The 21,581-nt window shown below is 41.6% G+C and overlaps 1 protein-coding gene and 1 long non-coding RNA gene across 4 annotated transcripts in view; one reads left to right on the top strand and one right to left on the bottom strand.

Moving 5' to 3' along the window:
• The window catches only part of LOC141758225 (uncharacterized), a 133,255-nt gene that overhangs the window by 13,346 nt on the left and 98,328 nt on the right, over window positions 1-21,581 (top strand). The window lies entirely within an intron of this gene.
• Window positions 15,416-21,394, bottom strand: kcnj2a (potassium inwardly rectifying channel subfamily J member 2a). 2 transcript variants are annotated; one of them, XM_074619821.1, is made up of 2 exons: window positions 21,217-21,394; window positions 15,416-18,631 (listed from the first exon to the last, which is right to left on the bottom strand). In XM_074619821.1, exon 2 carries the CDS (start codon window positions 18,394-18,396, stop codon window positions 17,113-17,115), a length of 1,284 nt encoding a protein of 427 aa, XP_074475922.1. In that variant the 5' UTR covers window positions 18,397-18,631; window positions 21,217-21,394; the 3' UTR covers window positions 15,416-17,112. The 2 variants fall into 2 exon arrangements, with proteins under 2 accessions (XP_074475922.1, XP_074475921.1); XM_074619820.1 differs by having other exon boundaries at window positions 15,416-18,634.

Below are 21,581 nucleotides of genomic sequence, written 5' to 3' on the forward strand. Positions count from 1 at the left end.
TTGTGATCCTACTGTTGAACTCAATGCCAGCAGAGATTTTTTGTTTTCAATAATGCGCCAATGTTAGCGTGCTGACATGACAATATACACCGCTAACCCCGACTACTGCGGCAAGTCTAGTCCACCAATCGGAGGGTCGGCGGTTTGATCCCCGGCTCCTCCAGTCCACATGTCGAAGTGTCCTTAAGTGAGATATTGGTTTGTGATGAGCGTTACAGTCTCGTTGGGGGCCACCAGGAGACCGTTAGTCTTGTTATGACATTCTTCATTTACAGTACACCGTATACGTTTGGTGGACTGACAGACACAGAGGGAATACATGTCGTCCATAAATATAGGTTTCAACCTGATGAGCCTCCGCTTACGAGTGGGACCAGGGTGTTTACTACCGCTCGTACCTCTGGGACACTGACTGGCCTCCCACTCTAAAGGCCCCGGGGCCTTCAAAGGATTCCCTAGTTTCTCATACTGGAGAAGACCTGCTCGTGACTTCAGGGACCTCACATACGTCCTGGGAGTCAGCATTTAATCAAGAACACTCACTGATGTGAAGCGTTTACATTCAAACCAACGATGCCACCGTACATTCAGATTAATCAAGCCATATATATAACAGCGCATCTTAAAAAAAAGAAGCAGAGATAATGTGGTTAAAATCTAACCGTGATCTCAGCATCACACTCAAGAATGTCTAAGATGTGTTTACCTGACGCCCCTGGTTGCTATGGAGCGGCGAGAGCTGCGAAACGACGAGTCTGTGACTAAGGACTCAGCAGCAGGAGCATCAGGCCGGGCGACTGGCAAACGCACACGTACACACACTTACACACACTTACACACACACACACGGCACCATTAGCATCCATAAAACGCCAGGGCCTGTCAGCATTAATCACCTACGACCTGTTATTGTGAACTCTTTAGCCGAGGTGTACATGGACATCGAGCAGCGGGTTTTTTCCCCATCATCATGTGTGCACAGCCCGTGTGATCCAGCAGGCAGCAGCGCTTCTGACATCCATCCCGTCCTCACAAAGGAAGTTGAATTCTAGTTTTCTCTGCCCCAAACTCTTCACTGTTATTATATTTAACAGCAGGTTAACGTGACCTACATGTTGAAATAGACTACAGCTCTATTCCTGTTGCTCTGTGAAGGTGCATCATAATCTGTTCGCCACTTACTGTATAGCCTCAATTATTCCCAAAATACGCTATACAACAACCAGGATTGTGTAAAGCCAACTCAGTCATGACCTGTTCAGCAGCATTTCATTTCACCTGCGTTAGTCAGGTTTAAATACAAGATGAACAAAAAATACCTTTTAAACCCTTTTTTCAAGGGCCGTCAACATTAACGCCAATAATTTCTTTAATGCATTAACACAACCGATCTTTCAGAGGTTGTAGCGGCTCAGTTTTAAAGGTAGAGTGAAAACACTGGTATCATATGAAACTAAAAAAACCTAAGGAATCAATTGGTACCAACCACGTCATACTAGCTTGTCGCAAAGGAGGTTAAATAACGCTACAAACTTGCACTAAATTTTGGCGAGGAAAAACTGTCATGGCCATGTTCAAAGGGGTCCCTTGACCTCTGACCTCCAGATATGTGAATGTAAATGGGTTCTATGGGTACCCGAGTGTCTCCACGAGACAATATTTGTCATTGCTTTGTTGGTTGTCCAGTGTTGTCAGGACTAAATGAAGCCTCTAACTGAAGAGAGCGTCTGATCCTTCAGCTCCAGACCAGCGCTCTGCTCCACTCCTGTTCACTCTGGCTATTAATAAGACTATTGAAGGCACTGAGCCCCAGAGCCCCACAGAGAGCCCTCCAAACCTCTCAGTGTAAATGATCCAGCAGTTTGAAAAGACGTGTCGTATGAGGACAGCGAGATCATCTTTAATAGATGGATTACTTTTAAAACTAAACTGAACGTCCATTTTTGTGAGTTTTATTAGTAGTAGAGTGAAAACTTATATAAAAGTGGCACAAATCTGTAAAAGCAGTTATAATTTATAGGGCTGCAATGAATTTCCATGAATGCAACAACTATTTTCTCCATTAATTGATTATTGGCTATTAAACTTTAAAATATGGTGGAAAATGCCCATTGCAATTTCCCAAAGCCCAAGGCAACATCTCAAATGTCTTGTTTTGTTCGACAGTCCATCCAAAACGAGAAAGATATTCAATTCAACAACAGAAAAAGCAGCAAATCCTCACATTTGAGAAGCCAATATTTAACATTTCTGCATAAAAAATACTTAAATGTTTTAATCTATTACCAAAACAGTTGTGATTCATTTCTTTGACCGATCAATTGGCTGATCGTTTCAGCTCTAACTAATTAAACAGGAATTTAAAAAGCGGAAACCAAATCAATTCCTGCTGGAGTGCCCTTTAAATTCAACAACAGGCAAAGTAGAGAGACGTGTACAAAAGTATTTGGTGTTTTGGGAGAAAAGTAAATCAAAGAAAAAGCAGAAAGTCATAAAATTTGAGCCCAGCGGCAAAAATGATGAAGAGATGTTTTGATCTAGAAATCCATCGGTTTTCAGGCCTAATAGAGGCCGGTACTGGCACAGCAGTGAGGCCAACTCTACTGAGTCCTGCAGGAATACAAGTTTCCATGATGCATTTCTTCACAAGGTTTTTAACGGAGACATCACCGTCTTGCAAGTCGGGGTCTGGAATTAACACCCACCACATGCGGGTAAATTGTTGGCAGTGGCGGATAAAATCATGAGGTCATCAGTAGGGTTGGGACGATTCACCTATCTCCTGATTCGATACTATCCCAATACTTGGGTGCCGATTTGATATGTATTGCGATTCGATATTACGATTTATTGTGATTTTTTTTGTTAACTTTTTTAACACTAGACCATGGGGAAAAGTTGAATCATACACTTCTAGGGACTTTTACTTTGGAAAATCTCTAAATGAATCCAGTAAAAATGTTTGATTTTCAGCATGTATGTAGTCAGAGATGTCCTGAAGTCAAATATATCAGTCAATGTCAGGAATTATTTATAATTTTTTTTCCATCAACCCAAAAATCAAAGAATAAAGACGTTTCCCTCACAAATTAATGGTATTTTCTTTTTAATTTATAAGAGACATGTAATGTTTTATACTTCTGGTGAATATAATCCAATCAATCTTATTTCCATAGATGTATTTTGTAGATACACTTCCCTTTGTTAACACCTTATTTTGAAAACGTGTATACTTCCTCTAACTAATATACTGTGTATATAAAGTATAAATCCCAAAATAGCCCATGAAATATGGAATAATCCCACAACATTATTATTATATTTCTCACCAAAGCCCATAAAATGGTATTTGGGACCGCCCTAGAATGACATCGAGGTGTAAAATTGTATTCCTTCATTTAGCGCACAGATTTCAAAAGTGTCAGACAGTGAAAAAACTTAATTTCAGACCCTGTTTCTAGTACTTTATAAGACCAAATTTTTGTTCCAAAACTATCCACTGTATGAATAAGAATCACACCCCGCTTGTGGGAGCTAAATCTGAGACACACTTTGCATGAATGAACCAATCACAGGTTGCTTCCATCACGACCCAGCCGAGTATTTTTGGCAGATTAACTCTTTTATTATGTTCCCTTTCAACTCGTGTACTTGTATGCTACCTATTCCTTGTTCATGTGTCTCTCTCAGGGGACTGTGGACCCAGAGCTGACGTGGTTGGTTGTTAGTGTCCTCCCACTCCAGGCTGGGTGCCCATAGCAACAACTGGGCACAGTGGAGGGGGGTGTCACATCTCTGGTGTATGCAGAGATAAAGAAAATGCATGATGTTCTCCTGTGCAGATACAGCTGCTGGCTGGGATCCTTCACTAAATGTGACGGACACATTTTGTGCTTTTACTTCCTGTTTGGATGTTTAAACAATGTGACTATTCTTTCAGTTTATGGCCCTTAAGGGGACAAGTCCTGGCTCAAAGAGTTGGGTCATCCAAATTACAAAAAGACTTGTTTTTGCTCTTAACCCCTGGTGGACAGTTTCAGTTTCATTTGCCAAGATTTTCATCTGCCTAACTTTGAAACTTCTGCTGTCACACACTCAAACCACTGAAAGCATTTCAACGTTTTAAAAACTCAATAGCAACACGTCTTTCCATTAGCAATGTCTCAGTTGGTGCCTGGTCACATCAGAAAGTGGAACGAAGCGAAAGTCAATCATGGGCCTGCGCAAAATAATTAGTGCTCGAAGGTTGGTGATGTAGTGACTACTTGTGAGGCTAGTTAGCTCGCCTTTGTGGTTGCGAGCTAACTGCTAACATGCTTGTGCATGCCAGCCAAAAGAGCTTTCCAGGCTAGGGGTCTTGCTACCTGTTAGCAAACCAGGTAGCATTATCACTAACCGGACTGATTAAGTTGAAGGGAAAATCTGCCACCTTTTACGTGGATATCACAGTGACGTATTTCACCGTATTCTTATACAATGTTTGTATGACCTTACGAAAAAAGATATTCCTCATTTTACGTGCGTTTTCCTATGAATATCCAGTGTCAATTTCACCTCAAGTCTTTTCAAAATAAACTTCCGTCTTCACAGGAAACAACTACGTTAGTTTAAGGCAAGAAATGTAATTGGTTCGGTTTTGTAGATCGGAGTTAAGTTATGCCACAAGGGAAGTGGTGTAACTTAAGTATGGAAGTACCAGTGACTTCTGGTTTCACACGGGACCCGAACGTTGGTCTTCTGGGTGAAAGTCCTGTGATTTTTGACCTACTCAACCATCCCGACCTCCTCCCTACGCGGCGTTCGCCTCACTTTATACTTCCTTGTTCACAATTACGTGGATTACGTACAAACTGATTTCATGCTGACCATCACGAAAAAGAAGGGAAATTTGTGTCTGTACACGAATCAATACATTTAATTTCAGGACTATTTTACGAATTGCTGTGCGACTGGGCTGGAGCACCGCAAATCACATTTGATTCACCTCCTTTTATTGGGACTGATATCTCAGAACCTCAGCAAATAAAACCAAAACTATCTTTAGGGTTACACTTGCCCAAGTGAAACATGAAAGTATCTTTCTGTAATTTGGGTGAACTGATCCTTCAAAGCACTATTTCAGCTCTTTGATTGGCTCGTTTGTCCTAACTGTCATGTTGTGAGGTCAGGCAGGAGTTGTTGTAACGTATCCAGGATGCGGCTGCTCTCAGAGAAGGTGAGAGAAGTGAAGTGGTTGCCAGACTTCTGCCAGTGTAAGGCTCTCTCTCTCTGAAACAATCCCATCCTGCCCACAGCTGTTGTTTTCTCTCCTCTCTGCCCCCATCAACCACACCGACCAGTGAATAACCCCCCTCCCGCCTCCCCATTCACTATGAATAGTTAATCCCTCTCTGTTTGTCTGTAGATATCTGGCACACACAGCAATGCAGCCTTATCCCGAGCTTCTGTGGTGTCCATTTAATCATTGACAATGTCTTTGTATATCTTGCATCCTGTGCGATAAAATCACCATGCTAACAAAGCCATGAGCCCTCCTGACAAAATGAAAATGAATGGCACTGTACATGGAGCTCTGGAGTTACCGTTTTCAATGCTAATTGTTGACTTTGTGTGGCCGCTGTTGGGGAGATTGTACTCCAAACGCGTCATGCATGAAGTGTTTGTTACAGTAAAGCTTGTTTTTAATTAATCTTGCAGGGCTGTGTCATTTGCTCCTGATCGAGGGCTGCAGCTAATGATTTTTACTACTGATTGATATCAGTTATTTGTTTGACTCATCGATTAGACCATAAAATGAGCCCAAGATGACATCTTCAAATGTCTTGTTTTGTTGGACCAACAGTTTTATCAGATTGGGTGATATAAATCAGAGAAATTCAGCAAATATTTTGAGAAGCTGAAAACATATTTTTACTAAATAAAAGACAATTTATCAATGATCAAAATCATTCTGCCGATCGACTAGGTGTTTTGTGGTGACCGTTGTCACATGACGTTTGTTACGTGTTGTGTAGTGACAGAAGAAACACAGGACTTTCAAGCGGGAGAGCCGTGTTGTTTTGCATGTTACGTTATTGACGTCCGTCGCGTGTTTTCCATACTGACGTTACATTGTGTCCGTACATGTTTTACTTAGTTTACTTGAACAATACACAGCCCGACCTGCAATTGTGCAGACATCATGACCCAGATCTTGAAAACCATATTTTTAGCTCACCAAAGGATTGAAGTAAGTTTGACACTGTGCTGTGACATTATTGACACCGAGAGGCACAAGCCCTCTCAATAAAGATAGATCCTCTGGTCAACGTGAAACCACTTGACCACCCTGCAGAGGAAGAGTCACATATGAGCTGTAACACAGCTGGTCAAACCTTGAGCAAACAGTCAATAGATACTGTGAGGATATCAGAGTAATCCCTCTCATTACTGAAACCGGAATCACTGACACCTCTAGGTGGAGAAGGAGCTGGTGTTAAAGTGTGAAACACGGTGATAGTGGTCAAACAATATGGCAACCCGTGCATGAGCCAGCAGCCACTTGTCATCTGACTGTATGTATAGCAAGCTATAGGAAAAGTCAGATGAAGGGAATGTGAATGTCTGTACAAATCAACTCTTCTTTCCTCCATTTCCTCCATCCACCATGGAGGTAATAACCACTGCTGCTTTTTGCACATGTTGTGGAAGTCCCAGATATGTCAGAGAACCCAACGCCGTCGTGTCTGGGCTCATAACATCATCAGGCGGCGAGCTGTATTCACCTAGACTGTATCTAGCAAACCACACGTCGTTACTGTGGTATGAACCCAAAATACAGAGATTGTGTTGTGATTTAATATCAATAAACAGATTAAAATGATGCCGAAATAACTACATAATAATGCTGATTTGTAAAAAGTCTGAATTCATGCTTTGTCGGGTCTGTCCGCAAGACGACATGCAAACAACTTTTAAAAGGCTTGTTTTCTGAATGGAGTTTGGATGGATCAGTGCCCGGCTATGCAGCTGCTCCATCAGCTGCTTCATCAGTCATCTAACATCTAAAATACCTGAATTACTCCTCAGGACGTTGATCTGTAAACTGTGATGGATGTTTACGGACATTTCGGGTAATAATTTCACTGTTTGCCCTCCTTTTCTTTTCCAAATAAGTTTGTTATTAACCCGTCTGATTCGGACGATCTCCACTGACAGTAGAAAATCATGAATTAGACCTTTGTGGGAGACCCAGCGCTGTCTGTGTTTGACGTCACCAGTCAATGGGTAACCCATGGCAGTGCAGTTATGACGAGCTGCGTCGGTGCCAGGGCCTCTTCTAACTCCCTACATCAGTAGATCTGCAGCCATCAAACATTACACAATACGATTTAGCCGCCCAGCAGCTGCCACGCAGGATACAGACTGTCAGAGTCCAAATTTAGGAGGAGCAAAAGACAACAAGCACTCGTTTACACGCCAGCCGACGACTTTAAATATGGTTCATGTCGGAGTCTGTCATTGGCAGATCCTTATAAATGTAGTTGTGATGTTTTATTTCCGTCCTCCTGGTGGGCTGGGACGTAGCTGGGATGTAGCTGGGATGTAGCTGGGATGTAGCCGGATAATCAGACTGATTTTTTCACATCTTCATTCAGTGTGACATCGTGTTCATGTCAGCCAGTTTCTGTTTGGGAGTGGGGGGTTTATATCGCTTGAACCAATCATCAGCGACTGACATATTTTTAGTCAAAAGCTGCATCAGTGGTTGCTGTGAACAGTTGAATGTTATTTCTGTAAGTCGACTTTCAGAACTCATCCACACTTCTGTGGTAGTTTTCCTGTTGCTGATTTTCTGGCTCTTTTTCTTGTTTAAATATTTGGTCTATAAAATGTCAGATAGTAGAGAAAAATGTGTTATTAATTGATTTCCAATAATAAATATAGACATACATTTACATAAAGCAGCATATTTGTCCACTCTCATGTTGATAAGAGTATGAAATACTCGACAAATCTCCCTTTAAAGTACATTTAGAACAGATAAAAAATGTGCGTTTAATGTGCGATTAATCGTGATTAACTAAGGACAATCTTGCAATACTTGATGTCCGTGTATCGATACAATATTGCCACGCAAAATATCAGGATACTATGCTGTATGGATCTCTTTCCCTACCCCTAATAAATATATAAAAACAGGGTTTGATTTCATGAAAAGCTCACTAGGAATTGAACTTAAAAGGAGGAACGATTGCACGCAAGGTTTCTCAAGGTCAAAGCTAGAACTCAGACATACAAACGGCCCTATTTATTACTCTAAATGATCCATTACCATGTAAAGAGGTTCCTCCAGCACTGTGGGCCAGTTATCAGGCTTTTGAATCCGACTAAACACCAGAACTCTCCAGTAGAATCGGATCATCCAATGTGACGCTGCATGAGATCCGGATATCGCTGTGTTTTGGTACCACATGGTTGATGTGCTCTGCTCTCCACAGCAGACAAATCAGAGAGCAGAAAGTCTGCTCTCTGATTTGATTTGTCCAACGTGTCTTGCTCTATAAAAAGACCAAGTGAGGCCGGATTGAATTAACAAAATGATTCGGCCATGTAATGATGATGGTGATGGGAACGCTTCCTAATTGGCTGTTACAGTGTGTGTGTGTGTGTGTGTGTGTGTGTGTGTGTGGTTATCAGCGGGATGAGGCAGCAGAGATCTCTGTTCCAGGTGTATTAACCCCGTAATGTGTACTGGTCGCCCTGTGAAGCATTGTCACCCTGTTGTGGTTCGCCACAAAAGACCAAATGACCCCGCTGTCACGCTGCTACATCACAGCGCCGCTCACATCTCTCACATTCTTTGGCTTTTTTGCCAACCTGACATTCTGGTGGGCGTTTGATGGGCGGATAATAGGAGGATCAGAACTGGAATTTGTTGAACAAACTGTGGTGCTTTGACTCGGAAACCTTTATTGTGAGTCCACAGAGTCCCTAATGCTGCATTCTTCACCCAGGTGAAGCAAATGGAAAATGGTTTTTAACACTTTTATTACTCATTTCATGTGGTGTGAAATTATTAAAGGAGAAGGAAAATGAAAAGTCTCTGAAAAAATAATCTTCTGATTAGAAATATGAGCTGTGTTTGATACCATTCACTAGCTCACAATATGCAGAACTGATTTTATTTTGTTACTTCAGAAGTATCGCAGGTACTGGGGATCAGGGCTTGAGACTAACTGCGTCCCGTCGTCCCGAGGACGATAGAAAATTTCCCTGATAATGCTACATTATGAACAACAAATTTGTGTTGAAATCAGCATAAGCGCTAGTTAGCGTTAGCAGCACAGTCCTGCTTGGGTAAATAACGAATAACGAATAACAGCTTATGTATGGACGTTGCATTGTGTGACGTGTGTTCAAGCTTTATTCAGTTAAAATGGGTACTGGGCGAAGGGAACTTATAACGTTATTATGTTGTGTTCAAATGTAATCTTGTAAAATTTTGTTTTTGGCAAGAAGCATTAGGCTGATCATCATGAATTAATAATACATTTGCACAAAAAAAAAAACAGTATACAGACGAGATGGCGACAGCTTAAAGCCAAGATGGCGACGACCAATAGAAACCAAGATGGCGACAGCCTAAAACCAAGGTGGCGACAACTTAAAACCAAGATGGCGATGGCCTAAACCAAGATGGCAAAAAGCAGTTTAATACAGGAAAGAAGAAGTTAGATATCCTGTATTCATATTTTGGTTCTACTGATAAAGACAGACCTTTGTCAGCATTGATTTGGTGATTTGCGGATCAAAAGATACCGAGACGTCGGGCTAAAATCAGGCTAGAGTTTCTCTTTTTTAAATGATTCCATATGATCATTGTTTCAGAGTTGATACAGTTCAATACAACTTCAGCCGGATTTTAACCTTGATGATGACCTAGAAACCATTCAGAGTTAGAATCCGGTTTAGACACATGCGTCATGTCTCCCTGCTCGTTGTCTTATGGGGCTCATAACAAATCCCAGTCGACCTACTGTCGTGTTTCTGAAACTGTCCTCGTCTGTCAGGAGGCTAATCTCTGCCGCACAGCTCGGAGCTAAATATGAGGACAACCCCAATCCGCCAAACCGTACGGCCTCCCCGCCGGGCTCAGGTTGCAGCGAGTGGCTGCACCTAACGTGACCCTCCCCACCCTCCCAGTGTTCCGTTGACCTCGGCTACCGGCACCGCTAGCAAGGTCAAGGTTATACTGCATGTGCCGGGTCAAATGTAGGTCTAATCCTGTAACAGTAAGCTAAACGGACCAAAATGATCTCTGAGCTATGCTCGGCATTCCTTCAAGTTATATTGAGAAGTATTTGGTTCATTAGCTGATCCCAGACGGGTTTGTTTCAAACATTAGCACAGTTACTTTTTTAGAATCCTGAAAATAATTACGCTGATTCATATTTTCAAACATCTTGAAGAAAAATTAAAGCGACGGTCATACTAGCTCGTCGTGAAGGAGGTTAAATAACGCTCCAAACTTATGATAAATTTTGGCGAGGAAAAACTGTCATGTCCATTTTCAAAGGGGTCCCTTGACCTCTGACCTCCAGATCAGTGAATGTAAATGGGTTCTATGGGTACCCACGAGTCTCCCCTTTACAGACATGCCCACTTTATGATAATCACATGCAGTTTGGGGCAAGTCATAGTCAAGTCAGCACACTGACACACTGACAGCTGTTGTTGCAAGCTAACCTCTACAGCATAGCAGTTACCCAAGAAATCCTGCCGGAGGATCTGAAAAAGACTGGCTGCTTTGCTAATAAGAATTCCAATAATGAGAAGGAAATGTAATGAATGCAGAAGAGGTTACGGTTCAGGAGAAGACGATTATGTGCCGTGTGATGACAGGGGTTTTGTCTCCGTCGGTGACGGTTTTTGGCGTCCCATCAAAGACGGGTCAACAGCAGCTGGCAGAGCTTCAAAGTGAGAGGCAGCGAGGCGTTTGAGGTCCAGTGGACGGTCAGCCCCGCGGAAAATTCCACCGCCTCTCTGCAGGCCTGCGTGGCTGAGATACACAGCAACATGCTGCTTTATTATTATTATTATTATTGAAAGGAGTTCAAGTGTTTCTGGCTCAGCGGATTACTGTCAATTCTACATCCAGTGTTTGGGGTGTTTGTAATATTAGTTATTAGACATTTTAAGATATTTAAAATAATAATAAAGCACTCAAAGTGTCTACCGAGGCAGTAAAAAACTCTAAATTACACATTTTGCTAAAAGAAAATGCTACATCTGAATCTGCATCAAAATACTGCTGCTGAAATCATCATTATCGTCATTGATTAATTAATTAGTTAACTGACAGAAAATTAATAAAATGTTTTGTAGGGCTGCCCCCCTCTTAGTAGTTGGTTAGTTATTTTTTATGCTTTTTTCATGCTGAATGACTTATTTCTGAGAAACATCTGAGCTCATCTCTGGTAAACTCCAGATTTAAAGTGGTGCTTTTGTGTGATTCTTTGCAGAGAAACTCAGTTTAACAGATCTGTTGATTAAATCAACTAATCCATTAGTCGACAAAATCGATACGGTGTTCCTTTGTTCGAGGACAGCCCTAATGTTTTGATTACTGATTATTTTTGACATTTCTCAGTTTAAAAAATATCAAAAAACGTTGATCATTTAATCTGCCAGACAACTACACGCAGTACCGGCTAAAAGCTGGCATATGCCGGCTGACGTTCCCAGATGATACCTGATAATATCCCGTTATGATGGTCTTATTGTTGTGGAAAGTATTGCGTACACAATGACTTTCCAAATTGACCTAATGAGGCTCCAAATCCACGATTAAATTTTTATGTCACGATTTGATCTTTCGATTTAAACATGCCATTGTTGGACTATGGAGTCTTGATTTGTAAAGATCAACAGATCACTGGTTTTATGCTCTTTTATACTGTCATTTACACTTTCAAATTGTTCTTTAAAAAGAAAACTGAACTCCCTTTTTAATTAGAAAGTGTTTCAAAAATTAGACTACAACAGTCTACAATATATAGAGCTGCATTTTTTCAATATCAGTATCCGAGTGACCCACCTCAGTACGTAATCATTACAAAAACACAACAGAAATCCTTCTGCAGTGCTTTACACGTGTGCTGTAATCTACAAAAATACAGTTGTGTCCAGCTATATATTTCCTTTGTAGGCGAGTAGTCGGGGGGCGGAGAGAAAAATGAAAACAAATCAACGATCTTGCTTTTGATTTCGATGGTCGAGATCAGAAGCTAACTTTGATCGATTTCTGATTTGAAATGGAAATCGTGACTCCTCTAATGTACATCATGATATTGCATTGGTAAGTCATAATTTCTTCACTTGGTCCAGATGGGTAATAACTTGGTAAACTGGCCGAGTCATCCAGATTAGTTTGATTCTGTATTCATTACTGTACAGAAGCGTCTGAGCCGCGTCGAGCCGTGTCGAGCCGTCCACCTTCTGTGGCGATGGTTATCTCTGCTGGCTGAGCTGGGGTCCGTGTGAAGCAGGAAGACACAGCGAAGATCACAGGTCTGGACCAGAGCTCAGCCCGTTTGAACGTCAGGTTCCCAGAAGCTTCAATAAAAAGCCAGTTGTTCCGGTTATAGTTCAGATTGTGTTTGTGTTTCAGGTCCACGCTCTCTTCACTTCGATGTTGTTGTTGTCTCCAAATTATAGTCTGAACCGGGCTCAATCAGCTGTTGAGCACGAGGTATAAAACACAAATAAATAGTGATAAAAAAACAGTCTGATACTTGATATGTGAGGGGTTTACACAGGAATAATGGAAGCTGGCCTAACATTTAGCTTTGGATGTTTACTCCGCTGATATACACTGTTATTGTTTTCATAAACAGGGAGTGAGCAGAGCTGCACAATAGAAACACACTCGTTCACCTACAGAGCCGCAGCGCTGCAACAATGTGCCACTATTCTTCCTTTCGGACAGGAAGTCACTTCAATGTGCCTTTCCTGGTCGCAACTTTAAATTAATAATTCAATAAATAAATGTAGTGTTAAATGGTGAGACCGGAAAGTAACTCCTTACTTTCCCACCGTGCAGCGTCGCCTCACAAACTGGTGAAAAAAACGCTTCTGTTTACAGTAAAATAAATAAATGAGGTGAATATCTTCTACGCCACCGTATTTGTATTTTTCTACATGCTCGAGTTATGTATTTTCTAGGGCTGTCAATCAATTAAAATGTTTAATCAGACATTTTGTATCTGTTTAAAATGTACCTTAAAGGGAGATTTGTCAAGTATTTAATCCTCTTATCAACATGGGAGTGGACAAATATGCTGCTTTATGCAAATGTATGTATATATTTATTATTGGAAATCATTTAACAACACAAAACAATGACAGATATTGTCCAGAAACCCTCACAGGTACTGCATTTAGCATAAAACAATATGCTCCAATCATAACATGGCAAACTGCAGCCCAACAGGCAACAACAGCTGTCAGTGTGTCAGTGTGCTGACTTGACTATAACTTGCCCCCAAACTGCATGTGATTATCATAAAGTGGGCATGTCTGTAAAGGGGAGACTCGTGGGTACCCATAGAATCCATTTACATTCACATATCTGGAGGTCAGAGGTCAAGGGACCCCTTTGAAAATGGCCACGACAGTTTTTCCTCGCCAAGATTTAGCGTAACTCCGTAGCGTAACTCCGTAGCGTAACTCCGTAGCGTAACTCCGTAGCGTTATTTAACCTCCTTCGCAACAAGCTAGTATGACATGGTTGGTACCAATGGATTCTTTAAGTTTTCTAGTTTCATATGATACCAGTATCTTCACTCTAGCTTTAAAACTGAGCCGCTACAACCTCCGAAAGATTGGCAGTCCGTCGGATTTTTAAGAGGTCAATTCAAAATCGCAAGTTGCGTTAATACGTTAAAGAAATTAGTGGCGAGGTCAGAGGTCAAGGGACCCCTTGACGTTAACTTCTATTTAATCCTGTACTGTTGTGGTTCACAGCGTGTTTTTAAATTAGGTCTCATAAAGGAAATATGATGAAACACAGATCCTGATTATAATAAGCAACTGAAACAACCCCGACTCATTTTCTCTCTCTTCCCGTTTCAAAGTGATCGAGATGAATCAGACACATAACTGCTTTATGTCAGACACACACACACACACACACACACACACACACACACACACACACACACACGCACACACACACACACACACACACACACACACGGAGGCATCACGTTCAAAGCTCCAGCAGTTGACATTAGCGTCAGTCTTCCTTAATGCTAAACCGAGGAATTTTCCATTGAGGTTGACGTCCAGTGTTTTTTTTTTTAATGTCTGTGCAGTTGAAGAGAAGACGTTGATCTGCGGGAGGCGAAATGTTGCCAGCATGAGAAAAAAACTCTCTCTCTGCTTTCTAAGAACTCATAAATGAGAGCAGATTACAATAAAATCCTAAAGTTAAACAATTACTTTGAATAAATTGATTACAAAATGCGTCTTGGATGAAATGTTTGTGTTTCAACAAATGCAATTAAACCTGCAGTAGGCAGAATATTTTTGGCATCATCAGGCAAAAATTTCATAATAACCTTTTAGCATATTGTAATTCAAGTGTTCTGAGATAAAACTAGACTTCTGAACCTCCTCATGGCTCTGTTTTCAGGCCAAGATAGGAGACTTTGATAAATAACAGGTTGAAGATACTGGCATCATATGAAACTAGAAAACTTAATGAATCCATCGGTACCAACCATGTATCGTAATCGTGAAGGAGGTTAAATAACGCTATAAACTTACGCTAAATTTTGGTGAGCAAAACCTGGGATGACCATTTTCAAAGGGGTCCCTTGACCTCTGACCTCCAGATCAGTGAATGTAAATGGGTTCTATGGGTACCCACGAGTCTCCCCTTTACAGACATGCCCACTTTATGATAATCACATGCAGTTTGGGGCAAGTCATAGTCAAGTCAGCACACTGACACACTGACAGCTGTTGTTGCCTGTTGGGCTGCAGTTTGCCATGTTATGATTGGAGCATATTGTTTTATGCTAAATGCAGTACCTGTGAGGGTTTCTGGATCAATATCTGTCATTGTTTTGTGTTGTTAATTGATTTCCAATAATAAATATATACATACATTTGCATAAAGCAGCATATTTGCCCACTCCCATGTTGATAAGAGTATTTAATACTTGACAAAATCTCCGTTTAAGGTACATTTCGAACAGATAAAATATGTGTGATTAATCACAATCAACTATGGACAATCATACGATTAATAGCGATTAAATATTTTAATCGACTGACAGCCCTAAAAATTATTAAATGTTATATTTAAAATAGTTAAACATCCTCAAAAATGAATGAAAATGTCGTCACAAGCCACACAGCATGATTCTGATTGTCCACTGACATTTTATTGAAAAAAGAACAATATAATATCATGTACAATAATAATAATAATAATAATAATAATAATAATAATAATATTAATACAAAAATCTGTACATTCCGTGGTTTTGCAGTACATTAGGAAGACTGATACAAAATAACTGCAACAGGGAGGGAGGTATTTACACATGTTGGCGGCCGAGTGGCCTTCAGTCACTGGTTTTTCTTTAAGAAAAACAAAGATTCAGGATATAAATTTGTATTGATGCAAACTCTTGTGCAGAACACCTTCATATGCCGGGTTACAGTACGTGTGGCTTCTTCAAATCTTACATTCTCAAGTGAAACAAAAGCTTTACAGCAGGGAATGAAAACTGTTGATAATGAAACAAGCTGATCTGTTTAAAAAGGGAACGTGGCGTTGAAAATGTTTTACTTGGATTTGATATTTTTTGCAAGAAAAGTTTTTTTTTTGACCATCTCCAATCATAACAGCGTATCAGATTCAGACGTTATAAAAGGAGATGTACTTCTTTCATCACATTCCACTTCATATATTTCATAACCTTTTTAAAAGCTAGTTTGGCTTTAAAAATCAAGTTTTTGGTTTCAAGCTGACGCCTAAAAATCCCCCGAAACATCAGTGAGTTATTGTTTTAGTTTCCTGTCCTCTGCAGTAAAGCCTTTGACACTTTGATTTATACATCTTCCCCTTTTTGACTTTCCAGATTAAGGCTTGATGAGGTGGCTCAAGATAAAGATGATCGACGTAAAAAAAGAAAAGAAAAAAAAAGAAACTGTACACACATTCTTTAAAAACAAACCTTAGTAAAACTTCCTAAACGTTCTCTGTACCAAAACTAAGCAGGTGTTGTTTTTAAGAAACACATAACTATGATAATAATACTCTTTGGTATTTATTTATCAACCGTAAAAAAAAAGAAAAGAAAAAGAAGAAGCAACATCATAGCAGCACTTTTAAGAACATTCAGATTCTCATATTACCCCGGTCTCTCGTTAAATTAATGATTTATTTCTGTCAGTTTGATTTAATACTCCCCTGCTCCATCTCTGGATGTGAGCAGGCATGTTTCTATCAGTCTGACCAGCTATGAACAGTCTCTCAGATCAAGAACTGCAAAGGAGAAAGCAGAAAATCAGTGCTGTCAAGTCAGAGGAAATCAAAGTTTTGCATACAGAAAGTTTGTTGGTGCAGTTTATTTTTGATGTCTGCGATGAGACCAGCTCGTGAACAAATACTCGACTTGTACCTTCTTTGTTCCAGACATCTACGTGTACTCTTTGGTTCTATGAGAAGGCACAACTTGCACTATTTTCTAGCAGCACTTGAGAACATCTTCTAACTATAAAAACCACCTTTGTTCATGCCGGACAGAGAAACTGAGACATGCCTCCCCAACAACAACCTCCTTCCTCTTGCAGTCACCAGACACACATTCATGGGGACTTCATGGAGAATTCTTCCTGCAATATGCACATGGTTCATAGTGCTGTGTGTTCGTTATACTGTATGTAGTCAAAGTTCAAGCAGACTCTTACATACACAGTCCTAAACTTCGCCGCCTCCCACAGCAGTACCGTTCGGCTTGTCCTCTACCCACGGCCCGGCTCAGCTCGTTGTGCCTTTCGGAGCAGAGAGGTGATTTTAGAAAATCCCTCACACGAGGTCTGAGGTCTGAACAGTCATATTTCGGACTCTCGTCTCAGAGGCCGGGGCTCCAGCGGCACCGTGGCTGGGCTGTGCTCGGTCTCTGAGATGTTGTCCGTCTGGGTGCCGTCGGGCCCAACGCTGCCCCCGTTCCCCTCGTCCGGGTCCTCTTTGTTCTCCAGCGCCATCTCGTTCTCGTAGCAGAAGGAGTTGGAGTTTGAGAGGATGTATTTTTTCTCCGCGAGGTCTCTGGCGCTGCACAGGGGGGTGCTCGGCACCTCGTATGTCTTATGGAAGCAGGAATAGTCCACCTTGTAGTAGTTCTTCTCCTCGAAGAGCACGGGCTCGAACCGATGGCCCCAGAGGATCTCGCCGGAGACGTAGGAGCTGCGGCACTGCGTGGTCATGGCGGTCGCCTCCACCATGCCCTCCAGGATGACCACGATTTCAAACTCGGAGTTCTCCAGGTCCTGTTTGCTCTTGTCGTAGAAGGGGCTGGCTTCGTTGATCTCGTGGACGATGGTGATGGGGGAGACCAGGAAGATGCGGTCGACTCCGCTGTCGAAGCCCACATTTATGTCCATCTGGTCGAGGGGAATGTACTCCCCCTCCGCTGTCGTCCGGGATTTTAGAAGTTGCGCCCGCACGTGTGCCTCGACCAGGTGGCTCTTCCTTAAGTTCCCCACGCGCCACATCAGGCAGAGCTTGTTGTCCCTCATGGCCACTGTGGCATTATGGCTGAAAACCAAAGTCTCATTCCTCTTCTTGGGTTTTGCCATCTTTGCCATGACGGCGCCAATGATGAAGGCGTCAATAATGCAGCCCACGATGCTTTGGAAAACCACCATGAAGACCGCGACAGGGCACTCATCCGTCACGTATCTGTAGCCGTAGCCAATAGTCGTTTGGGTCTCGATGGAGAACAGGAAGGCAGCGGTGAAGCTGCTCACGTTGGAGACGCACTTCTGGGCGTTATTTTCCAAGTCCCCGTGGAAGATGGCCACCAGCCAGAAGACGCAGCCGAAGAACAGCCACGACAGGAGGAAGGCGAGGCAGAAGATGATGAACATCCACCTCCAGCGGATGTCCACGCACGTCGTGAAGATGTCAGCCAAGTAGCGCTGACCTTTCTCGCTCACGTTGATGAACTGCACGTTGCAGTGACCGTCTTTCTTTACAAATCTGCTTTGCGGCTGGTGCCTCGTGTGCACCTTGCTCTTGCCGTTCCCGTAGCCGTTGGGTACTGCCATAGTGGCAAGCTTCATGCCGTCCTCCTCTGATGACACAATGCTGTAGCGGCTGGCTCGCACGCTTCCCATCACCTCAGTCTGGGAGGGCTGTGCTGCTTCTGCTTTGGAAAACAGTCTGAGTTTCTGGAAGACGCGTTGGAGAAACAGTTTTGAAACACTTTCGGGGGACCAACTCGGAGAGGAAATGGTGACAAAGTGAGGCGGGTCCCTAGGGGTCCTCACTGGTCCCTAGATGGAGTGCAACAAGAGGAGGATGAAGTGGTCACTCCTCTTTCATCAGCTGACTGGAACTCATCAAGGTCATCTGCTGCAAGAAAACAGAGACAGGAGACGTCTGTTAGTCAAACCAGGTCCAGATACATCACATCAACTTTTATATAATCATGTTCAGGGCATTTATTGACAAAAAGATACTTAAAGCAATTACTTATTGAACATGACACGTCAGAACTGATAAGTTCATCAGTGGTGAGCGTGCAGCCTGAGAAAAACCATCCAAATCTTTATACGGTGTGTCTCTCAGTGCCAACAATACTTCACCCAGTTATGACAAACAACAACAGTGATATTTAACCCTCATCCAACATTTCAACTCTCACTGAGAGAGGCCACCCTGTAATTGCACTCAGGTCCCGTTATTGGTCATTTACAAAGTGCTCTTGTTTTTCTTGGCTGCCCTGAGCTGACTCCACCGTTTCTTGCTAGATTGTGGGTTACAGCGTTTCTACAGGATCCCATGAAACTGATGGATGAAGTTAAAAACTTCACATCACATCACACGCTGACTTCTGATTTGTTGCTCTTTTTAAAGCACATTTTCACATGTGATGCTTCTCAGAATCAAAACAGACGGAAGATGTTTTGAACGTGCAGCTTAATTTTGAAGCTCCACTCTTTTAACTTTTAAATTTCCAGATGATTAGAATATGATTATGAAGCCGTTTTATCAGTGATCTGACGCAAAGGAAACTTTTTAGAACAGGCAAAGTTTCTAAATGACATGTCAGCCTCGTAGGTTTAGTGGTCTGTTATTTAAAGAAGCTGTAAAGTGTGAGCTTGTGCAGAAATGATGCACAGCTTGTTGACTCTCAGAGAGCCCTCAGGGGTTTTCTTCTCTATGCTGCAATAATGGCCGTCCTGTGAGGATTCTCCTGGCACCACTAAAACACCTCTCATTAGTTTCGGCTGTCCTGGCAACAAAGTCTAAATCGACCCGCGGCGGTCTCACCGTGTTATCTTTATTTTTTGTGAGGATGGATTTCTGTCTGAGGGTTAAATATGAGACGCTTGTGGTGAAAACTATGAAGTTCTCCAGGCCTGGAGGTCCAGAATCACATACTGCATATATACATACATATATACAGCAGCTGCAGGTCACAGAGTCCTACTGCTGATTCACAACTGTTCTATACAATTAGTCTGCAAGCCTTTTACACACACAGCACACCACATAAACCTGCACAGCTCCAAAACAACTATATCCAAATAGCATCTAATGTGCATGCACAGATGATCGAACTAATGAGGATGCTGTGTTGCTAAGCAATGCGGCATCTTTTTTTTAAGATGATGTAAACATTTCAATAAACCAAATCTGCACTTTTGTTTGAAAATGAAAGAGAATTCCCTAAATAAATAACGCAATAATAATACTTTAAAATGTCATTATTATAGTTGTATAGAAGCAGTGTTACTAGACAGTATGTGACTGTTAGGAGACAGGCAGAGCTGCTCTCAGAATGCACCAAATGCCAGCGACAAATGTTAACAGGTGCTGGGGGGAAAAGGCTTCTGGTGCAAATCATCATCCACACACACACAACTCACACTGAGAGACTCATGCACGTTTCATGCACAACTCCATCACACATAAGGACTAAAATAAGATAGAAACAAGAAGAAATATGAGCACACTGTAAACTATCTCTGTTAATTTACAGCAGGATTTCAACAGTATTAACCTGTTATTGCTAAAAACAGTGCTCTACTGTTAATACAAAAGAAAACCTGTTAAATTAATAACTGAACTATAATGCATTCTTAAAAAACATCACTTTACTGCTGAGCAACTGTCTAAAGTATCATCAGTAACAGTTTCATGCAGTATTTGTTGAATTCTGGGATCTGATCTGCTCATGTGAGGCTTGTACATTGTACATGATTGTAAAATCAGTGAATTAGCTTTATTGTTCTTCACTCACATGTTGTTCTGGTTTCATTCTGTGCTTGTAGCCAGCTAGAGATATCTATTAGCTATAGATAGTCTATTATAGCCTTTTTCCTAACAAGTGCCTTTAATTGTATTTAGTGTGACTATTGCTATGTCTGTAACCTGCTAAGTCTATTCATCTAGGCAACAAATAATGTATGTCAAAAAAACAACCTAAATAGTGCATTAAAACAAATCATTAAGATAATGTAAAAGAAAGGTGAAAAACAGCTATATAATGTATCTTTAAACTGTAAATTAACTGTAAAATACTGTGAAATTAATAAAGTTCAAACTGTATTTTTCATTTACAGTATAAAGCTGTAAACTTCAGCGACAGTATAATAATGTTAATTTTACAGTAACATAAAGGCAACCCTGCTGCCAGTTCTCTACTGTTATTCTACTGGGAAATGCTTAACAGTGCATGCACGTTTCATGCCCAACTCCATCAAACATAAGGACTCCTTTTAAAACGCTAAAATAAGATAGAAACGAGAAGAAATATGAGCAGAAGTCGTGCGTAAAAGCCAAGAAGTGTGCGCGTAATGGAGAATAAAGTCAACCATCACAACTTCATGAGTTTGTTTGCCAACAGATAAACAGCTCTGACATGCATAAAGCATCACATGAAAGCAGAAGAGCAGCTGTAGAATAGAAGCGTCTGGTGTTTCCTCTACCTGTTGCTCATCTGCAGACCTGGTTGATCTTCAGCTCGGTGAAATATAATCCAGACTATCCGCGTCGTTTCGTTTTTTTACGCAGCCGCTTGTTATTTGTTTTGGCCGAACAAGATGAAGTGTGAAACTCTCCTCATATCTCTGGAGGACCGGTCTGGATAATGTGCTTCGCGATGAGTTGCACCAAAGCGTTTTAAACGAGCACGCACCGGCTCGGCACCGCCCACAGATCCGCACCAGGGCCAATGGAGAGGGGAGGGGGAGCACTATGGAACTGTGTGCACAACTATACTGTTTTTACTGTGTCATTTCATGTGTTTGACTGCTGTGTACAGAAACACAACATGCAAGTATGAATGAAAGAT

This window comes from Sebastes fasciatus, chromosome 20, assembly GCF_043250625.1.
Source record: "Sebastes fasciatus isolate fSebFas1 chromosome 20, fSebFas1.pri, whole genome shotgun sequence".
Taxonomy (NCBI): Eukaryota; Metazoa; Chordata; class Actinopteri; order Perciformes; family Sebastidae; genus Sebastes; species Sebastes fasciatus.